The sequence below is a fragment of the Ovis canadensis genome, chromosome 7, assembly GCF_042477335.2.
Source record: "Ovis canadensis isolate MfBH-ARS-UI-01 breed Bighorn chromosome 7, ARS-UI_OviCan_v2, whole genome shotgun sequence".
In the NCBI taxonomy this organism is placed as follows: Eukaryota; Metazoa; Chordata; class Mammalia; order Artiodactyla; family Bovidae; genus Ovis; species Ovis canadensis.
Window position 1 is genome coordinate 16,575,454 of NC_091251.1, and position 22,215 is coordinate 16,597,668.

General features: G+C 37.3%; 1 protein-coding gene across 1 annotated transcript in view; it reads right to left on the reverse strand.

Annotated features, from left to right (window-relative positions):
• Positions 1–355: 355 nt before the first annotated feature.
• The window catches only part of PGGT1B (protein geranylgeranyltransferase type I subunit beta), a 59,214-nt gene continuing 37,354 nt past the window's right edge, over positions 356–22,215 (reverse strand). Inside the window, exons 6-9 of the mRNA XM_069595287.1 lie at positions 16,582–16,627; positions 10,991–11,175; positions 5,703–5,811; positions 356–2,669 (exon numbers count right to left, since the gene is read on the reverse strand). Of these exons, the coding sequence (XP_069451388.1) occupies positions 2,488–2,669; positions 5,703–5,811; positions 10,991–11,175; positions 16,582–16,627 (522 nt within the window). The 3' untranslated portion in view covers positions 356–2,487. The remainder of the gene's footprint in view (positions 2,670–5,702; positions 5,812–10,990; positions 11,176–16,581; positions 16,628–22,215) is intronic.

A 22,215-nucleotide genomic window follows, 5' to 3' on the forward strand; every position in this document is an offset into this window, starting at 1 on the left:
ACGATAATGCACTCAAATACCATCAGACCCAACAAGCCACAGTTCCAAACGATGCACCCGTTGGAAAAAAGTTCTATTTGAGTTTAAATATTTATAAATTATTATTTAAAGATCTAATTAAAATGTACACATATAGGTCAAGTCTAAAAGCACTTGTAGATGATAAACAGGTTGAATTGTGTTGTAACGACCTGATCAACCTTGTTTTCATGCAGATGTCCAAAACATCCTACCACAGTTTAAAAAAGTACCATACTGGAGGTGGGGAAAGAACATAGGGAACAGACTGACTGAGGCTTCAAAATCCCCCTTCTCGTTCTATTACCGCTGCTAAAGATCAAGTATACATAAGAAATACTGCTTATGATTTATTTTATTCACACTTTCCTGTAAGTAACTATTCAGAAAAAGTTTGGCATAGCTTCTTCACAATTCACAATGGCCTGGTGGTTTTTTTGGTCAATACGCTGCTGTGGAATTCAACATTCACTGGCCAACAGGTTCTTAAGAATGCCTCTCAAAAGCACGCTAATTAGAATCACACTGAAATATATAATGTTATGTTATTAAATTATACAAGGAGTTAGAAAATATTTAGCAGTTTATGAAATACTTTGACCTTGGAATTCTACGTCATACAAATACAGATACTAACTTTTTTACGCTTCCAACCACTAATGGCAATTCAGGAAAAAAAAACTGGGGCTTTTTATATAGTTCTAAAGCCATTACATATATGTCATTTTAACTCCTGATGTCTAGGAAATGTCTTAGTTTGAGATGCAGGTGTCTAAATTTGTCAGGATTTAAGCCAGTGCAACTGGAATAACTCATGGAAGGGTGACATCTATTGTTAGGGTCATTTTTTCCCCACCATCAGTTCTCTGATTTTATTTCTATTAAAAAGAAAAAAAAAGAGTTGACTTTGGCAAATTGAGGTTTAAACTAAGCATGTGAATAATAAATGAATCATTTTGTCATGTACATACTAGGTTTCCCCTGGGATCATTATTTAAGAGTACTTTTTTTTTCAACACTAAAAAGTAAAAATTTAGATATTACAATATCTAAACAGTGATACTAGTAATTTAGTTTTTATCTTGATACTTTACTTGTAAACCTAAAAACTCCAACATTTATTTTCACCAAGATTTTAACTTAAACCTTGTCTCTGTGGTGAAGTGATTTCCTTCTCCGTTTCAGAACTACTCTCGTAACTTTGCCACTGAGCAAACGGTGATGGGTGTGATTCACTGATAAACTGACTACTAATGAAGGTAAGTTTTTACACCACTCCTTTACAATTCAGGTAGGTCACAGAATGAAGAAAACAGAACAATGAAAAGCAAACCCCAGTCCTTAACCTCTAAGGCATACATTACCTTCCCACTTACCTGAAAATATTACAAAAATATTATGACTGTGAATGGAGCTATACCATTAAATTTAATTGAGAGGCGCTATTTTTTTTCACTTAAATGTTTACTTATTTAACTTCAAAAAATAAGAAAATTATCAGTTTGAAATCAGAAAAGCTAAAACACTGGGAGCAACAACAACAAAAAAACCAAATGGCTAAAAATAATTCCGTTATAAAAATACAGTTTAAAATTTATCTCAGAAAAAGAAACAAAACCACTAAATGTTTTCCCCTCTAGGTAAGATGGCTTTCCCTGGAGAAAGGAGAAAAAAAAAAAGCGACTAATGATTCGAGATTAAAATCAAACATAACTGTTATTTACCCCAGCGACATCTAAAATAGATGACCCACACAGCACAAAACTTTCCCATTCACAATCACACACAGTTAAATTACTCTCTTCTCAGTTACATAATAGTCTTTTTATAACAATCTCCCTTTAGGAAATTACTGTATTAGTTAAGCCCATTCATTCTTGCTATGAAGTTAATTTCATTTGTATAGGCCACAAAAGTTTAATTGGCACATTTTACTTAAGAATAAGACAAAATAAGTCACTCTTTTTTTTAAAAATTATGGGATCATCTGTTTTCAAAGAATAACCCCAGATACTTAATTCATTAAAGCAATGTTCCACCATAAGCAGTCAAGCTTTTTAAATGATCACTAAGTGCTCACCCGAAGATTACCAATGCTACGTGAACTGTAAACTTCTTTTGAAGATTTGTGTCCACTTTATAATATGATACAATTCTGTACTGAAGGTTTTTTTTTTTTTTAAGATAACCTACATACATACAGTTAATTTGCCTCAAAGAACTTAGAAATACAGTATAAACATTTAAGAACCATGACGAAGTCCACTGTGGTTCAAACTTCAACAAAGATTTTCTTGAAACCTAGCACAAAGGTTACTGGCTCAACAGCATATCCCAAAGTGACATCGGCACAAGATTCGATTGTAAGACTACCTCTTAAAAAAAGAGCACACTTGGTTATCCATGGCTTTAAACCTTGAGCTACAGTTAGGCTACAAACCCTCCCCACCGCCCCCCGTCTACAGCTGGTCACGTGGAGATGTGCACATTCTCTGGGCACTCTTTAGAGTCCTTGGTTTTCCAGCTCTGATGGAGATCTCGAAGGCGCTCAGAAGTCCGTGTGCTTACGTTCAGGGCAGGGTGAACCTTACAAATGCCACTTTCCTCCATTAGTGACAGGCCACAAATTCCAAAGTAGGCATGCAAAGCGTCTGAAAATAAGACATTTTTTTAAATCACAACAAGCATTATTATTTGTACGAAATATTCAGCTACTTATCAGCCCATCACTACATTAAACATAAATTTAGAAAAATACTAAATAGTTTTCAAATATTTGCTTTCTCGAAGTCTCAAACCTCAAACTTTAAAAAACTAGATGATCAAAATCAGATGATATTCAAGAAAATATCACTAACAAGGAAAACAGTTCCTAGCTTAAGAAGTGAGTCCACCAACATCTTCTATGACTGAAGAATAAACAGGAAGAGTACCAGCAAAGACTCTTCACTCTAATGGGTTTTCTCTTTCGCTGACAACAGAATATGGAAACAAAGATGTTTCTATCATAAAAGGAAATTTCTTCTTAAAAATGAAAATAAACAAACCTCAGAATCTAAGTAGCACAGCATTCCTTGGTAAGTTTTACCTCTGACAACTCCTAAACCACACAATGCCAACTCTGTGTTAAATGAAAGAAGACTGAGCAAATAACTCATTCTGGAATGCTGTACTATATTTAATTTTCCTATTTCAAGTAATGTCAGTCGCTCTAAAAATATCCGACCTGATAATAAAAACAAACTCAGACATTCTGTTTGGTTGTAATAATGCTACTGTTCACACCAGAACGATTCTGCACTGACCTCACTACAGTTTCCCATCTTCCGGGACAGTAACTTTCTTCCATTAAATGACCACTGAAATCACATGGCCGTTGTCTGCATGACAGCCTTATATGGAGTCCTAAAAGTGCTCAGAGTTCCGCCGTTATGGGAACACTTACAAAAAATAGATTTTGTACTGGTCAAAATTTTTTTCTATTTTTGAGTTGGTCATTATTTATAGCTTCATGGGCTATTAAGGTTCAAAACAAGTCAAAGTGTATCAAAAGAATTAAAGAGAAAGGTTGACTTACATAAATATCATTTAGTTTTCATAAAAGGAATGACAGATAGTTGTACTTATTCAGTGTTATTTGTGAAAAAGTTATTTCACCAGTTAGGCCCAAGTTAATCCTCTTTTACATTTTTTTCAGAGAATGCTTAAGACTTCTTCTAGCTCAATTTCCTCTAATTTTCACATCAAAAAAATTTTTTTTTTATTTTTCCTATTCTATTTTTCTTGCAGTTATGTTAAATTACAAAAGGCACAAAGCAACATTAAATTTTATTGTCTAGAAATGAGAAAACTTTTCTAGGAAAAAAATGCAACAGAAAATACACTCATAATAATGTAAAACAGGATCTTACGCGTTCCAGGTAATGTAAAATTTTTATTCCTCAAAAGGATTGTTTATAAAAGCTAATGAAATAGAAGTTAAACATTTCAAATCTTAAAAATAAATAATAAACTCATCTGTAAATGGTGATGTATTCAAGCACTTTAAATGTAGAAATATACATTTTCTTCATAGTAAAACTTAAGTCCTTTAATAAATTTTTCCTGTTAATGTATATAAAATCTCTTTGTGTTAAATGTGTCAATAGATTGATTTATTAGAATCAAGCATAAGCTAATTTTAAAAAATCCTATTAAAATAATTTTTATAACAGCTCTGGAAACAAATCTTTTCCACATAAAGTCAATTTATCATACAATGATTTCTATGCTTTATAATGTATAGAATCAGAAGACACTGCAACACACCTAAAAAGAATGTTACAACCAAGTATTTACACAAATATTAAACTTAGCAATTGACCTCTCTACAAAAAAGCTCCAAGAACTAACTTTTTAAAAAGCTATTGTAAAAAATCAAAATGTGTCTCAATATGTTTACGTAAGAAATGCTCTTCAAGAGTGTCATTTCTCTATGCTCATTATTTGTTAAAATAGTACCATGTACTGGTTTAAAACAGGAATCGATACCAAAACAATTGTTTTCTTGAGGGACTTTTAAAACATATTTACAGCTATGGGTTACAGATGCCAGAAGTTTCTAAATATTCTCAGGTGGCACTAGTAGTAAAACATCCACCTGCCAATGCCGGAGATTCGAGAGACATGGGTTTGATCCCTGGCTTGGGACGATCCTCTGGAGTAGGAAATGGCAATCCACTCAAGTATTCTTGCCTGGAAAATCCCATGGACAGAGAAGCCTGGTGGGCTACACAGTCCACGGGGTCGCAAAAAGTTGGACGTGACTGAGCAACTAACACTTTCTAACACTTAGAAATAAAAAGCATTGTACCTTTTTTTTAAAAAAAAAAGAAGCGTATTTTGCATGAAAAAACAAGTAAATATGGATATAAGGAAATATTCCTGCTTTCTTCAGGTACAAAAATATGATTCCATGAGCCCTTTATTTGTATTTCAATTCAGGTACATATTCTGACCATAACAGTTCTATGACAAGAGATGAGGGAAAGAGGTTCTAGGCTAACAATAAAAACCAAGATATTATTGCAATGTTGTAAAAGCAATCATTTCTTGAATCTAGTTTCGTGTATTTATAGCTAATACTTTATCATTCTGCTTATCAAAAGTGTCAGCATTCTGACTTATTTCTAACAAATTCTTGAATTGAGATTTTGGAGGCTGTAAATAGATCATTTTACTGGAGGTGAAACCTAAGAAGGAGGGGGAAGTAGCTTGGAGAATGACTTCTGCAAAGAATAAGAATTAGTTCTCTTTTGGATTTAAGAGTAATTTATTCTACACATAGCTCAAGTGACAGCTAATACTCCTAAAGATTTTGGATGAACCAAATTATTCTATTTTGAATTGGGACCATTCAGACCACCTGTCTTATTGTCTGCAATAAAATAATACATTGCTAAGTGAAATATTTGGGAAAAAAGGCAAACTATACCAGTATCTTGATAATCAAACCCTTCCTTTACACCCAGAAGATCCTAAATCTACTGTAAATTTAAACAATTTACCTTCTTAAAAACCTTACTTAAAGTAAGTTTATAACTGTGGCTATATTTTCTATCATATACCCTTTCTGACAAACACTTAAAGATCTATTTAATAAATAAAACAAAGGTTGCTCTGGATTTACACAAAAAATAAACTACCTGGATGACTATCTGGCCACTTGGCAAATCCCCCAACGAGGCGATCTTGAGTTGATAAGATGTAATTTCTATTTTTCTCAAAGTTAGTATACTGGAAAATTTTCAGAAGCTGAAATGACAGTAACAAATATAAATTTATTGACATAAAACCTTCATATCAACCTGTGGCTCAATTTTCAGATATATATAATTTAAAAATGCTTTTCTCTAGTTAAGGCTCTCAAAGCAAGCCTAAGGGACTTGAACATTTAAAATTATCAACCACATTAACTTTTTAAAAATCATTTAAAAATGAGAGTAGAACTCTCATTTTCGTGACCTATTCAATTCACTATTTCTTTCTTTTGAAACAGATCCAAATGACTTCTCTGCAACATATTCAAAACACAACTCGCCAATGTGTTCAATTTCACCAGTTATTTTTACAAGGGCAATTTTACTTACCCATATTCTAACTCTTATAATAGATTTCTGAACTGTTAGTTATTAACTATAGTAATGATAAGTAAAAATATTTCAGAAAAAGGACAATAAAAATTTAATCACATGCTAAAGACAATTTTGAGAATAGTAAAAAAATTAAAGCTCTTTAATTAAGAAAGACAAAAGGTGAGACAAATACAATTTTAGCATAAAAGATTAAGTAGCTTAAAGATTTAGGACATGTATTGTTCTTTTTCCCAAGATCCTATTAAACAGAAAAAACAAAGGGTAAATCAAATCGTGAAAAGAACAGGGTCAGGGGATAGTGAGCACGTAAGAAAGCTCAAGTGTCACAAAGCAGCTGAAGTGTGCTAATATCATTAACCAGAGAGCCACAGAAAGTATTAAAGACTAACAAAGCAGCATCATGTCTCAAAAAGCAAAATAAAACCAATTAGAAAGTTATGGTACTAATAAGAAGCAAACTTATTCATTCATTTTTATTTAATTAATAGAATATAAGCAGAGACTCTTTAGACTCCTGATACTAGAAACGCTTTCTAGTATGAAGTAGCAACATGGGTCACTACATAGAGAGAAGAAACTATAATTACACTTGGTTAAGCAATAAAGAATATTTACATGATTCTAGTAAGTGGTTATTAGTTTTCAAATTTTAAAATCAACCTACAGGCAAAGCATAAAATATTTGATCATTGTTACTGAGCAAAATACAAATGTTACCTAACTTGACATTATACAAAAAAGGTAAACTGACAGATTTAGAAGGAAGAGGAAGAGAAAAGGTTCAGAACTGAAAAAAACCAAAAAACAAAAAACTCAGTAACAATTTGCTGGAAAAAAGGGAGACCAAATCTTCATTTTTCACAGCTGGGAATCAACGATAATGTCTAAATGTGTTAAGTCAAGCAATCAGCATGTTTAAAGTTATTTAAAGTTATCCATAAGAATTAAAATTTTTAAAAGCTGCCTCTAGAAAGTTGTCAAAGGCCACCAAAATCATACAAAAAGACTCAAGAACGAACTTGAAGGGGCTCATACTGGTTAGAGATGGGACAAACTGAGCATTAACAGGAACAATGTAATGGACTAAAACAGATAGAACATATTAAAATCTATGAGTTCACAATGGCGCTCAAAGTGTAAAAAAGAAAAAAACCCTAAAATTATTTTCTTGGAAAACTGTACAGGATGCTAGAGAACCAACTTAATGGATGGAATGAACGTTATTAAAATTAAAATAAATAATCATCTGTCTTTCTCTGCACAACCATATCTTCAGTTAAAGTGAAGTTCTTTACAAAAGGATACTAGTTAGTAAATTTACAGGGAATGATAGAATATCACCAATTAACAACTCCCAATGACACAATGGATCTAAGAAATAATGCCTCAATGGCTGCTAAAACCATTCTGTAAGAAGATGAAGCTTTTACACACCAAAAACAAACAATCCAAAAGGAAACTAAGAAAGCAGTTCTACTTATAATGGCTTCTAAAAGAAGCCACTAAATACTTGAGAATACATTTATCCAAGGAGGTAAAAGCTTTGTATGCAAAATACTATAAAACACTGGTGAACGAGATTAAAGACCTAAATAAATGGAAAAGCATCCCCTCATTATGGATAGGAAGACACTGTTAAGATGTCAACACTACCCAAAGCAATCTGTAGATTCAATGCAATCTCCATACAAATGTGAACAGCCTTTTTCCTAAGAAATGGGAAAGCCAATCCTAAAATTCGTGTGAAATTGCAAAAACAACCTTTAAAAAGAAAAATGTTCAGGACATACTTCTTGATAACGAAACTTACAAGGCTACAGGAATTAAAATAGTAAGGACCGATGTAATAGAATGGAGTGCACAGAAATAAGCTCTCACATACAGTATCAGATGACTTTACAAAGGTGCCAAGACCACTTAATGGGTAAAGAACTGTCTTTACAATAAACAGTACTAGGAAAGCTGGATATCCACATGTAAAAAGATGAAGCTGAAGTCCTTGATTTACACCATTACAAAAATTAACTCGAAGTGGATCAAAGACCTAAACTTAAGAGTTAATACTAAAAATTGTTGTAATAAAACATTGGGGGAAATCTTCATAACATTGGATTTGGCAATGATTTCATGGAATAACAACCAAAAGCCCTGGCAACAAAGGAAAAAATAGATAAATCAGACATTTCTCCGAAGAAGATATACAGATGGTCAGTAAGCACATCAAAAGATGCTTGCTATCACTCATTATTCAGTTCAGTTCAGTCGCTCAGTCGTGTCCGACTCTTTGCGACCCCATGGACTGCAGCATGCCAGGCTTCCCTGTCCTTCACCATCTCCCAGAACTTGCTCAAATTCACGTCCATACCCATCAGGATGGCTATTATTAAAAAACGGAAGAAAGAAGCATTGGTGAAGACGTGGAGAAACTGGAGCCCTTATACATCACCGGGGGAATGTAAAACGGTGCAGCCATTGTGAAAAACTGCTGGTGCCTCAAAAGGTCGAACACACAGCTGCCATACAGTCCAGCAATCCCACTCCTAGTTAACTACCTGGAAAAGTGAAAGGAGGCACCTGAACAGATGTTTTACACCAATGCTCATAACCACCTTATTCACAATAGCCAAAAGGTGGAAACAATCCAAGTGTCCACCAGCAGATGAACAGATAAATATAATGTGGTATATACCTACAGTACAATACTACTCAACCATAAAAAGGAATAAAATTGTGATATATATGACAATATTGATGGATCTTGAGAAATATAAGCCAGACAAGGGACACATATTACCTAATTCTACTTACATGATGTACCTAGAATAAGCAAATTCAGAGAAAGAAAGCAGAAAAGAGGTTACCAGGGGCTGGGGGAATGGAAGAAAGGGGAGCTATTGTTTAATGAGCAGAGTTTATGTTTAGGGTGATGAAAATGTTTGGGGTATAGATAATGGTAATGATTACACAACACTGATCTGTACACTTACAAATAGTTAAACTGATAAATATTACATTACATATATTTTACCACCATTTAAAAAAAGTGAAGAAAAACAGGTTGATGGGGAACTTTATAATGGATAAATCAGCTCTGACAACTCTGCAGCCCTTAGATCAAAAAGGAGAGACAACCAGAGACTGATTATATTATATGCCTCTTGATGTGATGCAATAGGAAATATACATCATTTTGAATTGATATTTAATGATAATAAGGAGTTATGGCTGAATTTTTAGAAGACAGAATATTACATCTCCATTCTTTGAAAAGCTATCTTTATTTAATGATTGTACTGAAGAATTTCCAGATAAAGTAAAAAGGGGTTATCTAGGAATTGCTTTAAAATAATACAGTGAGGAGGAAAGTGTGTAGCTGTATGAATGAAGGAAGGCTGGCTTTGAGATGAGAACTGCTGAAATTGGCTACTGCACATATTAAGTGTTCATTATACAACAGATGGGGAAACAGTGGAAACAGTGTCAGACTTTATCTTTTTGGGCTCCAAAATCACCACAGATGGTGACTGCAGCCATGAAATTAAAAGAGGCTTACTCCCTGCAAGAAAAGTTATGACCACCCTAGACAGCATATTCAAAAGCAGAGACATTACTTTGCCGACTAAGGTCCGTCTAGTCAAGGCCATGGTTTTTCCTGTGGTCATGTATGGATGTGAGAGTTGGACTGTGAAGAAGGCTGAGCACCGAAGAATTGATGCTTTTGAACTGTGGTGTTGGAGAAGACTCTTGAGAGTCCCTTGGACTGCAAGGAGATCCAACCAGTCCATTCTGAAGGAGATCAGCCCTGGGATTTCTTTGGAAGGAATGATGCTAAAGCTGAAACTCCAGTACTTTAGCCACCTCATGCAAAGAGTTGACTCATTGGAAAAGACTCTGATGCTGGGAGGGATTGGGGGCAGGAGGAGAAGGGGATGACAGAGGATGAGATGGCTGGATGGCATCACCGACTCGATGGACGTGAGTCTGAGTGAACTCCGGGAGATGGTGATGGACAGGGAGGCCTGGCATGCTGCGATTCATGGGGTCACAAAGAGTCAGACAAGACTGAGCAACTGAACTGAACTGAAACACCATTTTCTCTTTTCAATATGTTTGAAATTTTCCATAATTAAAAAAATTAAAATGGTGTACCAGATAAATGGTACTAGAAGCGAGGAGACTAGAAAAAACATTCTATTTACTTCAACCACATGTATAAATTTTAAGAGAAAAAAATTAACATGTTATATAGATGATGAATACACTTTTGTTAGATTCCAGAATATCAGGCCTAGGTGATACTTGCAATTTTAGGATATAGAAAACTTGTGGGTACTCAATGGCTAATAATCTTATGGATTTACACATATCAAAAGGCAGCAGAGATGGGGAAAATGTATGATCGTATTAATGAATACATTTCAGAAGGCTTATACAAATGAATAAAAAACAGAAAACTTTAAATGGTTTTTAAAGGAATTATCCATGGTTTGTCTTTTAAGGTATTTTCCCATAAATCCTTTACTGGTATGTTCAGATGGATCTTCCATCTAGGTGGACTACTGGTGATTTTCAGTTACAAGCTTTTTATAACACTACACCTAGTTTCTTACATAGGTTTTTGGACACTAGAATTCTGTAAGAATAAAAATTTTTAAGTAGTAGAACAGTAACTGAATTCTGTGGAAAAACCATACAGAGACCAGCTTTGCCAGAGCAACAGGAAAAACTTTTTGGCTTTAACCTAATAATATTTAATGAGCATTAAAAAGACCAAACCCTTTAAGCACAGTTTTTATTAACAAACAGTAAAAGTTCCTCATTTTTATTATTTCTCTTACCTTTAGAGTTGCTCCAACCCAAAAAGAGTAACAGGTGTCAACAGGCTTATTGGGCCTTCCATGGTAACCGTTCTGTTGTCTCATTATACACCACCTTTTTATCCGGTTCAATTCTTTTTCTGAAAACACTTCTTCTAGTTTACCCATCAGGCACAGTGATGCAATGCCACAAAAAGTTGATCCTCCTGTTAATTAAAACCACACAGTACTTTAAACTTATTAGATGTCTAGGGAAGTGATATGAAATGAGTGAAGAAAAAAAATGGTTAAGTAATTCTAGAAAGCAGTGAAAGAAAGGTAAAATAAAAAGAAATATAATTTTACTTTTATATTACTATTTTATTTACTTCTATTTCACTATTTAAAGTAACCACTAGGCACTGAGGTCTTCAATATGAACTTGATGAAACAGAAAAAATTTTAAAATAATTTAAAAGTATAAGAATCATTTTTTTAAATGAAAAATGTAAGATTTAGAAAGTAGTTCAAAATTGTATGGTTAATGGGAGAGCTGAAACTAAAGTTTAGGACTACTATTTCCTGTCTACCTCTGAGTCTGATTTTAATTCCCTTAAAAATGACAGTGTACTGTTTATGAACTAAGGTCCCATCTGCCTAAGCTACAGACTAATTTTTACATATAACATAAACTAGAGGCTTATATGCAGTCAGCTTCAGAAATTTAAGGAAGAAAAAGTGAAAGTGAAAGTCGCTCAGTCATGTCCGACTCTTTGCAACCCCATGGACTGTACAGTCCGTGGAATTCTCCAGGCCAGAATACCGGAGTGGGCAGCCTTTCCCTTCTCCAGGGGATCTTCCCAACCCAGGGATCAAACCCAGGTCTCCCACACTGCAGGCGGATTCTTTACCAGCTGAGCCACAGGGGAAGCCCTCAGACTTTGTCTTAAGGGAAGCCTTAAGTTATCTTAAGGAAGAAAAGTTCCTTAAGCAAAGGAATAGAAGAGGGAGAGGGAAAGAGTGTGTGTGTTGGGGGTGGAGAAGAAAACTGTGTCTGGAAGTGGACGCACAGCACGTGTCCACGCTCACTATGCTAGACTGAAAAATGCCCGCCCCACCCCGCCTTCCACCGCTGCCCAGTGATAGCCAGGGCCTGGCCCCTGGAACACAGGCATGTTTCCTTACATGCCAAAATGGACTACGAAAGCGTGATGCAAGTTAAGGATTTGAGATGGGGAGATTATCCTGGGTGGGAGACACCCTAAATGCAACCACAGTGTCCCTGTAAGAGAGGGACAGAGAGAGACTGAACTACAATCAAAAAGGAGGCAATGGAAGCGGAGACTCAAGCGATGTGACGGCAAACCAAAGAATGTGAGCAGTCCCCAGAGGCTGAAAGAGGCAAAGGGACAGACCTCCTGGCACCTCCAGAAAGAACCTGCCCTGCTGACATCTTCATCTGAAGCCCTGTAAGATGCAGTTCGGACTTCTGGCCTCTGGAGCTATGAGAACAAATTTGCATTGTCTTACACCCGTAAGTTTATTAAAATGTTATAGCATCAAAGGAAACACTATAGTCACAAAGGAAACTACTTTCCTCAGGAAATGAAAAGTCAGTATTTCTCCACATAGGAAAAAACAAACGAAGAAATTCCACCACTTTCCACTGGCACTATCTGTTGTCAACTCCAAACAATCTGAAAATACTCCATATTTCCAAGTTATTACAACTTCATCTACAGATTTTTATTAATTCTAGCTCTTTAAATAGATTGTTCCTAATATGCGTCATTTTGCAATTCTCCTTTTGGTGTTACAAATCCTGGTTATATTCCCTGGCAAAGGAAAAGCGAGCATTCGCTCTAGGAAATATAAGACAGCTATCACACTAAAATGGTCACTGTCAAAAAATAAAAACAAACAAATAAATAAATAAAGGGTCACTGTAAGAACTATTTAGTCTTCAGATTTTTTTCCCAATGGAAAAAAAGAGAAGATCTACGTTAGCAACAAAACAAAAGTGAAACAAATATATCATAACCTTTTAGATTAATTTCTATTCAGCAACTATCAATCTTATTCCTCTTTCAATGACCTACTAGTTTCAATTTCTCTTTTATGAAGCTGCCCATGACTTCAAGTATTACACATCATTAAATATAAAGCCTCTAACAGAAAGTACATAATTTTTAAAACTAACTACACCAAGAAATAAAGAAGTACTTAATTGCTGCTGCTGCTGCTGCTAAGTCACTTCAGTCGTGTCCGACTCTGTGCGACCCCATAGACGGCTGCCCACCAGGCTCCCCCATCCCTGGGATTCTCCAGGCAAGAACACTGGTGTGGGCTGCCATTTCCTTCTCCAATGCATGAAAGTGAAAAGTGAAAGTGAAGTCGCTTAGTCGTGTCCCACTCCTAGCGACCCGATGGACTGCAGCCCACCAGGCCCCTCCGTCCATGGGATTTTCCAGGCAAGAGTACTGGAGTCGGTTGCCATTGCCTTCTCCATTATTGCTACTTTCCAAAATAATTGTTGGAATTTTTTAAAGCAAGCCAGAACAATTCAAAATAAAAATACTCTTTACTTTGCCCAAACAACCAAATTTTGAAAATAACAACTTCTGAAGTAAGCCTGGACTCTGAAGAGCCAAAGAGTTATTACAAAGTCTATGCGTTAAGCTAAAACTCACTTATGAACATTTATTCCTCAGAGGTTTCTATCTAAACAATTCTAAAAAACCAGTTCTAAAAACCCGGATTAAAAGTAGCACGGTAGAAGAGTGTAAGAGGCAGACATGAAAACACCAAAAGACAGGAACCATTCTGACAGTAAGCATATTAAAAACATCACTAAAGAGCAGGCTCGAGAACTCAACTACAATATGCTCTTACGGCTAAATACTAATAGGATTAGGTCAATGATTCCTACAAGCTTCAAAAAATCTCGAGAACATCCCATCATTAAATTAAATTACAATTTATGAAATGCTTCTCATAATAATGATCCAAATTCTAACCTTTGTTCATTATGCCTGAGTGGAAGAAGGTTATGTAAATAAATAACCTTCTTTATCGAAGGCAGTAAGAGAAGGCACATACAAATAAGAGAAAGATTTCCAGATAGAGACTGGGATATGTATATATGGTTGGTTTGCAATTCAAACAATGAGCTGTGTTTGTTGTTGGTTTGCAATTGTAAATAGGGGGCTTATCCAAAAATACCGTTTGAGCCAATACCTGGAGGATGTGAAGTGAAGACTGGGGTGGCAACAGCAACTGTGTCACTGGCCGTCTCTGCTTAGTAAGCGGAGTACACTCACAGTTGCACAAAGAGGAAGTCTGGCACCTGTAAAAACGTCTGAGAAGACAGGGTCTGAGCTCACTATTGTAAAGGATGTTAGTGGGCACCCTGGCTGAGGAGATGGTTAGCAGTGCAGGAGACTTGTGGAACAGACACCAGAAAATGAGACTATGTTCTCTGGGATGTGGAGGAGAGAGGGCCGCTCAGATCTGATACTCTCTGATGGGAAGAAAGGAGAACACACACAACAACGTCAGAGTGCCCCAACCGCAGTGCTCGTTTTTAGAAAGAGGTCCTCTTGCCAGTGTAGGTAGGGATAAGACAAGGGAGGGAGGCTATACCAAAGCCTTCCAGAACAGTACTTCTCAGCCTGTCTAACCTCACAGCACAGAAGAACATTAAAACATCCGATATTTGTAGGACACTCAGTGGTGGCCTGAGGAGCTCTAGACGCCCAGGTCTTGGCTGCCCCAAAAGCTGAGTGAGCGAGGAGCAAGTGAGCAATAGCTTGGCAGGCCTATAACCCTTCTGCAGCGTATCCTGCACCTTGGCACCCTGAGAAGCAAGCCCTCCCCTCTGCAGCTTTAGGCCTGAAACCTACTAACCCAAAAAGAGAGGTAAAAGGAAGATGCAAGCTTTTAGGCATGAACTACAGTCCATCAGTGATGGTCTTGCTGGGTGAGAACCTACTTGAGTCAAATGGACTCAAAATCACTACTTGTGTGACTCAGCAAGACTTTTTTTTTTCCCATCAGAGAGTATCAGGTTTGAGCAGCCCTCTCTGCTTCACATTCCAGAGAACGCAATACCATTTTCTGGTGTCTGTTCCCCAAGTCTCCTGCACTGCTAAGTATCTCCTCAGCCAGGGTGCTAACATCCTTCAGTAGAGAGCTCAGACCCCGTCTTCTCAGACATTTCCACAGATGCCAGTTTTCCTCTTTGTGCAACTGTAAGCATACTCCTCCTTACCCAGGGGTGATGACCAGTGACACGACTGCTACTGCCACCCCAGTCTCATAGAGACTCAGGCACACACAAGAGTTAAGACGTCCTCAGCACAGGATGGCTTCAGAGCAAAGTCCCAGACAGTGTTCTGTATGCCCCTCAGTGGCACGCGCTCTACAAACACCACTGAGGAGGGCGTCAGAGCGTGAGAGAGGAGGAGCGACCCGAGAGGCTGGGCCCTAGAGGAAGCACAAGCATTATGTTTAAAAAACTTTCATACCTGTTCTATGGTTTACAAACCAGTTGCCCTCTTATCTCTAAGAAAGAAAGAAGAACGCCTCTGAGTGACTCAGTGAGGAGCCTAAGCTGCACAGCTAGTGTTAGGGCTGAGATCTGAATATGAATGTGTTCTGTCCACTCCATCGTGCTAGCAAAAGGATGGACACGCCAAGGGAGCACAAAAACACAGCTGTGAGAAAGAGGAAATACGGCGTTCATTCAGAAAGCCTCCCTGATCTGAGCTTTTTTTTTTCTTTTCTTAAGGAGCATGAAAGTATATTTTCTTCCACATGAAAATTTTCCACTTGAAGAGTTCAGGCTACTGATTTGCTGACAGACTGACTACTGCTCACTCTTCTGGTTCTGCCAAAATTGAGGGAAAATATGAGAGAGACTTATATTTGTGTGTGTAGTGAATATATGCCATACACAAAAATGTTTTATCACTATGACTTAGTACAATTACATTAAAGAAGGTAAAAAAATTTTTTTCCACAAATTCATTGATTCATGTTCAATATTCTGTATCTAACTTTTTAGTGAAAGTGAAAGTGAAATTGCTCAGTCGTGCCCAACTCTTTGCGACCCCATGGATAGTAGCCTGCACCAAGCTCCTCCATCCATGTGGTTTTCTAGGCAAAAGTACTGGAGTGGGTTGCCATTTCCTTCTCCAGGGAATCTTCCCAACCCAGGGATCGAACCCAGATCTCTGACATTGTAGATAGATGCTTTACCATCTGAACCACCAGGGAAGCCCTTTAGTATTACACTAAATAGTAAGAAGCTTTTTAGTATCACACCAAAAAAGAAAACTTCCTGTTTTCTAACAATTTCTTAAATCCTCCCAAGATGCTTTCATGCAGCTAACAGTTGAAAAGATTACTAGAAAATACTGTTTGAACATTCTGGTCTGAATAATCTCTGAATGATTACTGACCTAGAAGAGGCTCAAACTGGCACAACAGTGTCAACAGGGAGGAGTGGGAAAGAAGAGAGTCAGGCTGCTTCAAGAGCTGAGACAAACTTCTGAGGTCCTACATGTTGAAGATGCCATGATGTTATTCAAAGACAAAGAAACCACACACCCACTTATTTTAAGATGCCTTACCATGAGATTCAAGTCCTGCTCCCTGCGCCAACCCATTGTCATAGGACTGAAAAAGAGAAACATATTCAGTTAATACTGAAATAATGATAAATAAATATGCTGTCATGATGCTAATTTTTCTTCTTGGTCTCATTTTATCTCTCTTTTATCTATCAAAATATGTATTCTTTCCCACAATAAAATACATCTACACATTTTCAAATACCTGATCTTGTCTTATTCACCAAGCTGAATCAGTAAATGTATACACTAGGCATATTCTGAGAATAGACTGTTCAAAGATGGCACTTACATATTTAACCTTTACTCAATAAAAAACCTCAACCTTTATTCCTCTCCCACTTGCAAGAGGTATGAGTTTAAGGAAAACATAAGGATTTCATACCCATATATATAACATTATAAATACAAAACAAATCTGTTGAGGCTTTTGGTTAGCTGAGGATAATGGTGTCCTACCTAAAATTTGAATTTCCCCACATATCCCACAAAATCAAAACAGGATAAGAATAATACAGCTAAGCAATTATCCTTCAATTAAAAATAAATAAATATTTTTTTAAAAAGAATAATACAACTACATAGAACTGAAACTCTATCAAAGCTAGAAGACATGCTGGAGCTTCAAATTACCTGTCTACAGAAGAAGAAACATCAAATCTCACACTCCTGATACACTTTTGCAGAGAGCAAGGGCAATTCAAGAAAAATCATGAGGACGAGAGAGGAGAGTGGCTGTCTAAGACTACCTCAAATTATTGGCTCAAAAGGAAAGGCCTCCTTAAGTGTGAAATTATAGGAAATCCTTGTTTTGCATTCTTCCAATATACACAAATTCCAATAACACAGTCTGCCTCCCATTTCAGTAATAGTATAGTATTCAGTATAGTACAGAATTCAGTAACAGTATAGTGACTATGAGCAATTACAGAAAGTACAAACTTGCTGCTAGGTCCTCAGCCCACAAATGACTACATAAATAGCAGATGTGTATCATGAGCTATGAACATTCCCATCACCTTCTTCACAGTCTGTAACTGGTCACTGCTCGTTATTCAGCACAGCAACGTATGGGGTTGTGCTGTTTCTTTGTATTTTACTGAATAACCAATGTGATGTTTGCCAAAAGTCAAAACCAAGGAAGAGACCGGCCACCAAAGATAGAAGTGCAGAAAAGAAATGAAAAGCAGTAGCACTGAAAGTGAAATTGAGATCAAGCAGAGTAATAGAAGAAATAGTTTTCATGATAGTGCTGGCTGTTTGAGACTAGCTATGAAGTCAGAAAAATTAGGTGAAGGTGAAATATCTACATGAATGAAGAAAGTGGCTATCATGAAAAGGAAGAAGATGTTCTAGAGAAGTGATGTTGGCAACAACTTCACATAAAAGGAATTCTCAGGTATTTCACAATGACAATGCAAAGAATGAAATGCTGGAAGTTGACACAATCTTAGAAAAGAGAATAATCATCTACCAAGACAGAAAAGATGCCTGCTCCATACTGTAAGTTATATAATGAGAAGACAAAGAAGGCTGTTCAAACGACTCCTTATGAATTTTCTAAACTTTTTCAATATTGCTAATGTTTTAAATTACAGTATACTAACAAATACTGGTTTACCATTAAAATTTCTCTATACATTTATAACTGACAGTAGCATTAATAATTTTAAATGTTCTGGCAAAAAATTTATAAAGGTCACAGAACAAGTGTCATTTTTCCCACTGGTGATTAAGATCACTTCGCATGGTTTCAGCCAGCACAACCATCATTATAGTCTGGGGCCACCAGTCAAAGCGAGGATGCCGGTACAAGAGGAGTTCTGGTAGTACTGAGCACTCACCACAGCAAAGGGGCTGAGGAGGGCATGCAAGTCAAGGTGGCAGCGTTCTAAGTACGTAACTCTGGCGAAGACAGAAGAAGAAAGGGAAGAGAAAAGGGCCCTTTGAAGATCAGATAATAAAGCAAAACTCTAAGGAGGAAACTTTAAAAACCCAGGAAACAAAAAAGAACTCTCTCTTAGCAGAAAATCATAGAACTCACTACCCTTCCCCAATCACTATACAAACAAAAACACACTCTAACTTAAAAAAAATCATACTTTGTTTCTCTGCACTGAAAAGATGGCACTCTTACTTAACTAGGAATTCTTGAAAGAAAAAACAAATCCACTAATGACTAAACAGAAAAAGACAAATCTACACAAAAGAACTCTGAGTCTCTGAGATGGAAACATGGCAATCAGAATGAAAATATCTCTGTATAGGAAAATCTGCCTTCACCTCCAAAGTATGGTGAAAAGCAAAAGAAAACTACAGTAAAGCACCCCAAACTCAACTGTATACCCTCAAAGAGCACTTGGGAAATGAAAAGAGATTTAAAGTTAAAAAATGAAAAGGATAAACAGTAGGAAGAAATAAAGAAAATTAAATGATTTCAGGAAAAGACATTAAGGGGCACGTAAGAAAGGCTGAAAACAACCAAGAGAATAAAAATGAGATAAAGAAGTAAGTAAAAGGAGTTGAAGAGAAAGTGGTTGAAATGAAAGATGAGCAAAGAAAGACAATTACACAAAATTGCAATATCTAAAGAAAAAGGAAAAACAATGGACTATAAGTAGGGGTCAGCAATCTGGAGCCTGCAGGCTAAACCTGGCCTGAGGCTGGTTTTCTGTAGCCCTGAAGTTAAGAAAACAGTCAATCTCAATCCTAATAAAATGACACAAATTTGGAAATACACCAAGGTATCATTTTTCACCCACCAGATTGGTAAAATAAAAACACTGCAGCAGCATTCTATTGGTGAGTCTGAGTAGACAGAGGCACTCTCACACGCTGGTGGGACTATGCACTGGTTCATAACTTTGGAGTGAAAATGAAAATCTGTGCATGCATATACTTTTTGATCAAGCAATCCCACTTCTAGGAATTTACTTTGAAAATACATCCCCAATAATACATAACCATACATGCAGAAAGGATTAGTTTCAACACTGTTCGCCTTAGGAAAATACATGCCCTATATATAGAATAGCCGAAAAAAACTATGATGTGCACATAATGGAGTACTACAAAACTGCAAAAAAAGAAAAACAAAGAATGAGGAAAATTTTTTTGACTTGATACAGGGTGGTTTTTCACTTTCAAGCGAAAAAAGCAAAATGCAAAAACGTACTCTTTTGAGTGAGAGAGGAGGATGAACCAGAAACTAATGAGAACATTTACCTACAGAGCGAATGGCAGCAAGGCGCCAAACACGGTAGTTAGGCGGAGGAAGGAGGCAGAAGATAAGGGAAGCCCTTGTGAGTTACACAGTTTTGAACCTAAATTCTGACTTTCAAAAGCAAGTTAATATATCACATATTAAGGAAATAAAATCAACAAAATTGGGCGGGGGGAGGGGGGTGATCCTAAAGCAGAATCCAAACAAACAACTCTATTTCAAATAAATGACAGACATACTAAAGGTTGGGGGTAAGGTGGTGGTGGAGGGAATTTTAAAAAAAAAAAACCCAAGTGTTTTTTAACATTCTGACAATATACCTGTGGGCTCTAAGCAGAAAGAACCAATGCATTCTGGATAATAGGAGTCAGGTTTGTCACTGTCCAAGAAGGAAGTTACAAATGAAAAGGGGAAGATTAAAATGAACTGAATGGAGTTAGAAAACAAAGATCACGGCATCCGGCCCATCACTTCATGGCAAATAGAAGGGGGAAAAGTAAAAGCTGTGACAGATTTTCTTTTCTTGGGCCCACAAGAATCACTGAGGATGGTTACTGCAGCCACAAAATTAAAACACGCTTGCTCCTTGGAAGAAAAGCTAATGACAAACCTAGATAAGTATGTAAAAGAGCAGAGACATCACTTTACCTACAAAGGTCTGATTAATCAAAGCTATGCTTTCTCCACCAGTCATGTAAGGATGTGAGAGTTGGACCATAAACAAGGCTGAATGCCAAGGAATTGATGCTTTTGAACTGTGGCGCTGGAGAAGACTCTTGAGAGTCCCTTAGAATGCAAGGAGATCAAACCAGTCAATCCTAAAGGAAATCAACCCTGAATATTTGTTGGAAAGACTCATGTTGAAGCTGAAGCTACATTATTTTGGCTACCTGATGAGAAAAGTGGACTCACTGGAAAAGATTCTGATGCTGGGAAATATTGAAGGCAAAAGAAGAGGGCAGCAGAGAATGAGATGGTTAGACAGCATCACTGGCTCAATGGATATGAATCTGAGCAAACTCTGGGTGATACTGGAGGACAGAGGAACCTGGCATGTACAGTCCATGGGGTCGCAAAGAGTCAGTGACTGAACAAATGGTGTTGGATTAAAAGTAATATGAACTCAGGCTTCCCTGGTGGCTCAGACAGTCAAGAATCTATCTGCAATGCAGGGGACCTGGGTTCAAGTCCTGGGTGGGGAAAATCTCCTGGAGAAGGGAATGGCTACCCACTCCTGTTTTCTTGCCTGGAGAATTCCATGGACAGATGAGCCTGGCAGGCTGCAGCCTATGGGATCAGAAAGAGTCAGACATGACTAAGCGACTTTCATCGTTTCATTAGCATAAATTCATGGTTTTTGATAAACAGATATAAACGTGTGGATGTGTGTCAGGGGGATGTCTGTATGCATATATACATTTCCTACCTCTCGGAGAGGGGCTAGAAGCAATGACAACCTAGTACCAATGAGCACATTTTGTGCCCAAATCCTGGTTTCTAAACACCACCCTTCAAAAAGAAGAACCAGGACTTCTTGAAGAAATGACCAATTTTAGAAATGAAGCTGGGAAACTAAACTACGAACCCGGAATAATTTGTGCCACAGAGCAAGGACGTGCTCAAAAATGAACGGGACGCGTCAAAAGGGCATAAGAGCCTGCATGAAGGGGTTTTTGCTGTCTGAATCTGGGACAGCATCAAAATAAATGATCAGTTCAGTTCAGTTCAGTCACTCAGTCGTGTCCAACTCTTTGTGACCCCATGAACCTCAGCGCGCCAGGCCTCCCTGCCGGGAGCCAGCAAGGGGAACCCCACCCGTGACAAAGGTCATGAGGAAGGGCGCCTGACAAACGCAAAGGCGGGATCAGGCCTCAGGGGTCCCCCTGGGTTTTCCCAAGCATCTACTCCTAAAATCAGAGTCTGCCTGCTTTACTGTGTTATGCTTTCCACCTACTCTTCTGACATTAACAGGGGGCTTACAGGGGGCTCTCCCCCCACCACCTTTTTCTGGAAAAAGTTAATTTAGAGCTTTTAGATAATAAGTCTCCAGGGCATAATAAGAGTGTTTCAATCCAAAAACCCCTCTGATGGCTTTCTAGCCTGCCTGACAGGTTTGTCCAGACTCTTACAGCTGCGCATGTGATTGTTTGCAGCCTCCCAACCGCGAGAGGCACAGGAAGCTCAAAACATCCTAGGAATGTAGGGGCTTTCGAGGAGTCAAAATCATTAGAATAGGACTGATTAAGGGTTTCATTGTTGAGCCAATACTTGCTGCCAAGTTTTCATATCTTTTATTTGTAGATATAGCTGGTATGAGTCTGAGTGAACTCCGGGAGTTGGTGATGGATAGGGAGGCCTGGCGTGCTGCAATTCATGGGGTCACAAAGAGTCGGACACGACTGAGCAACTGA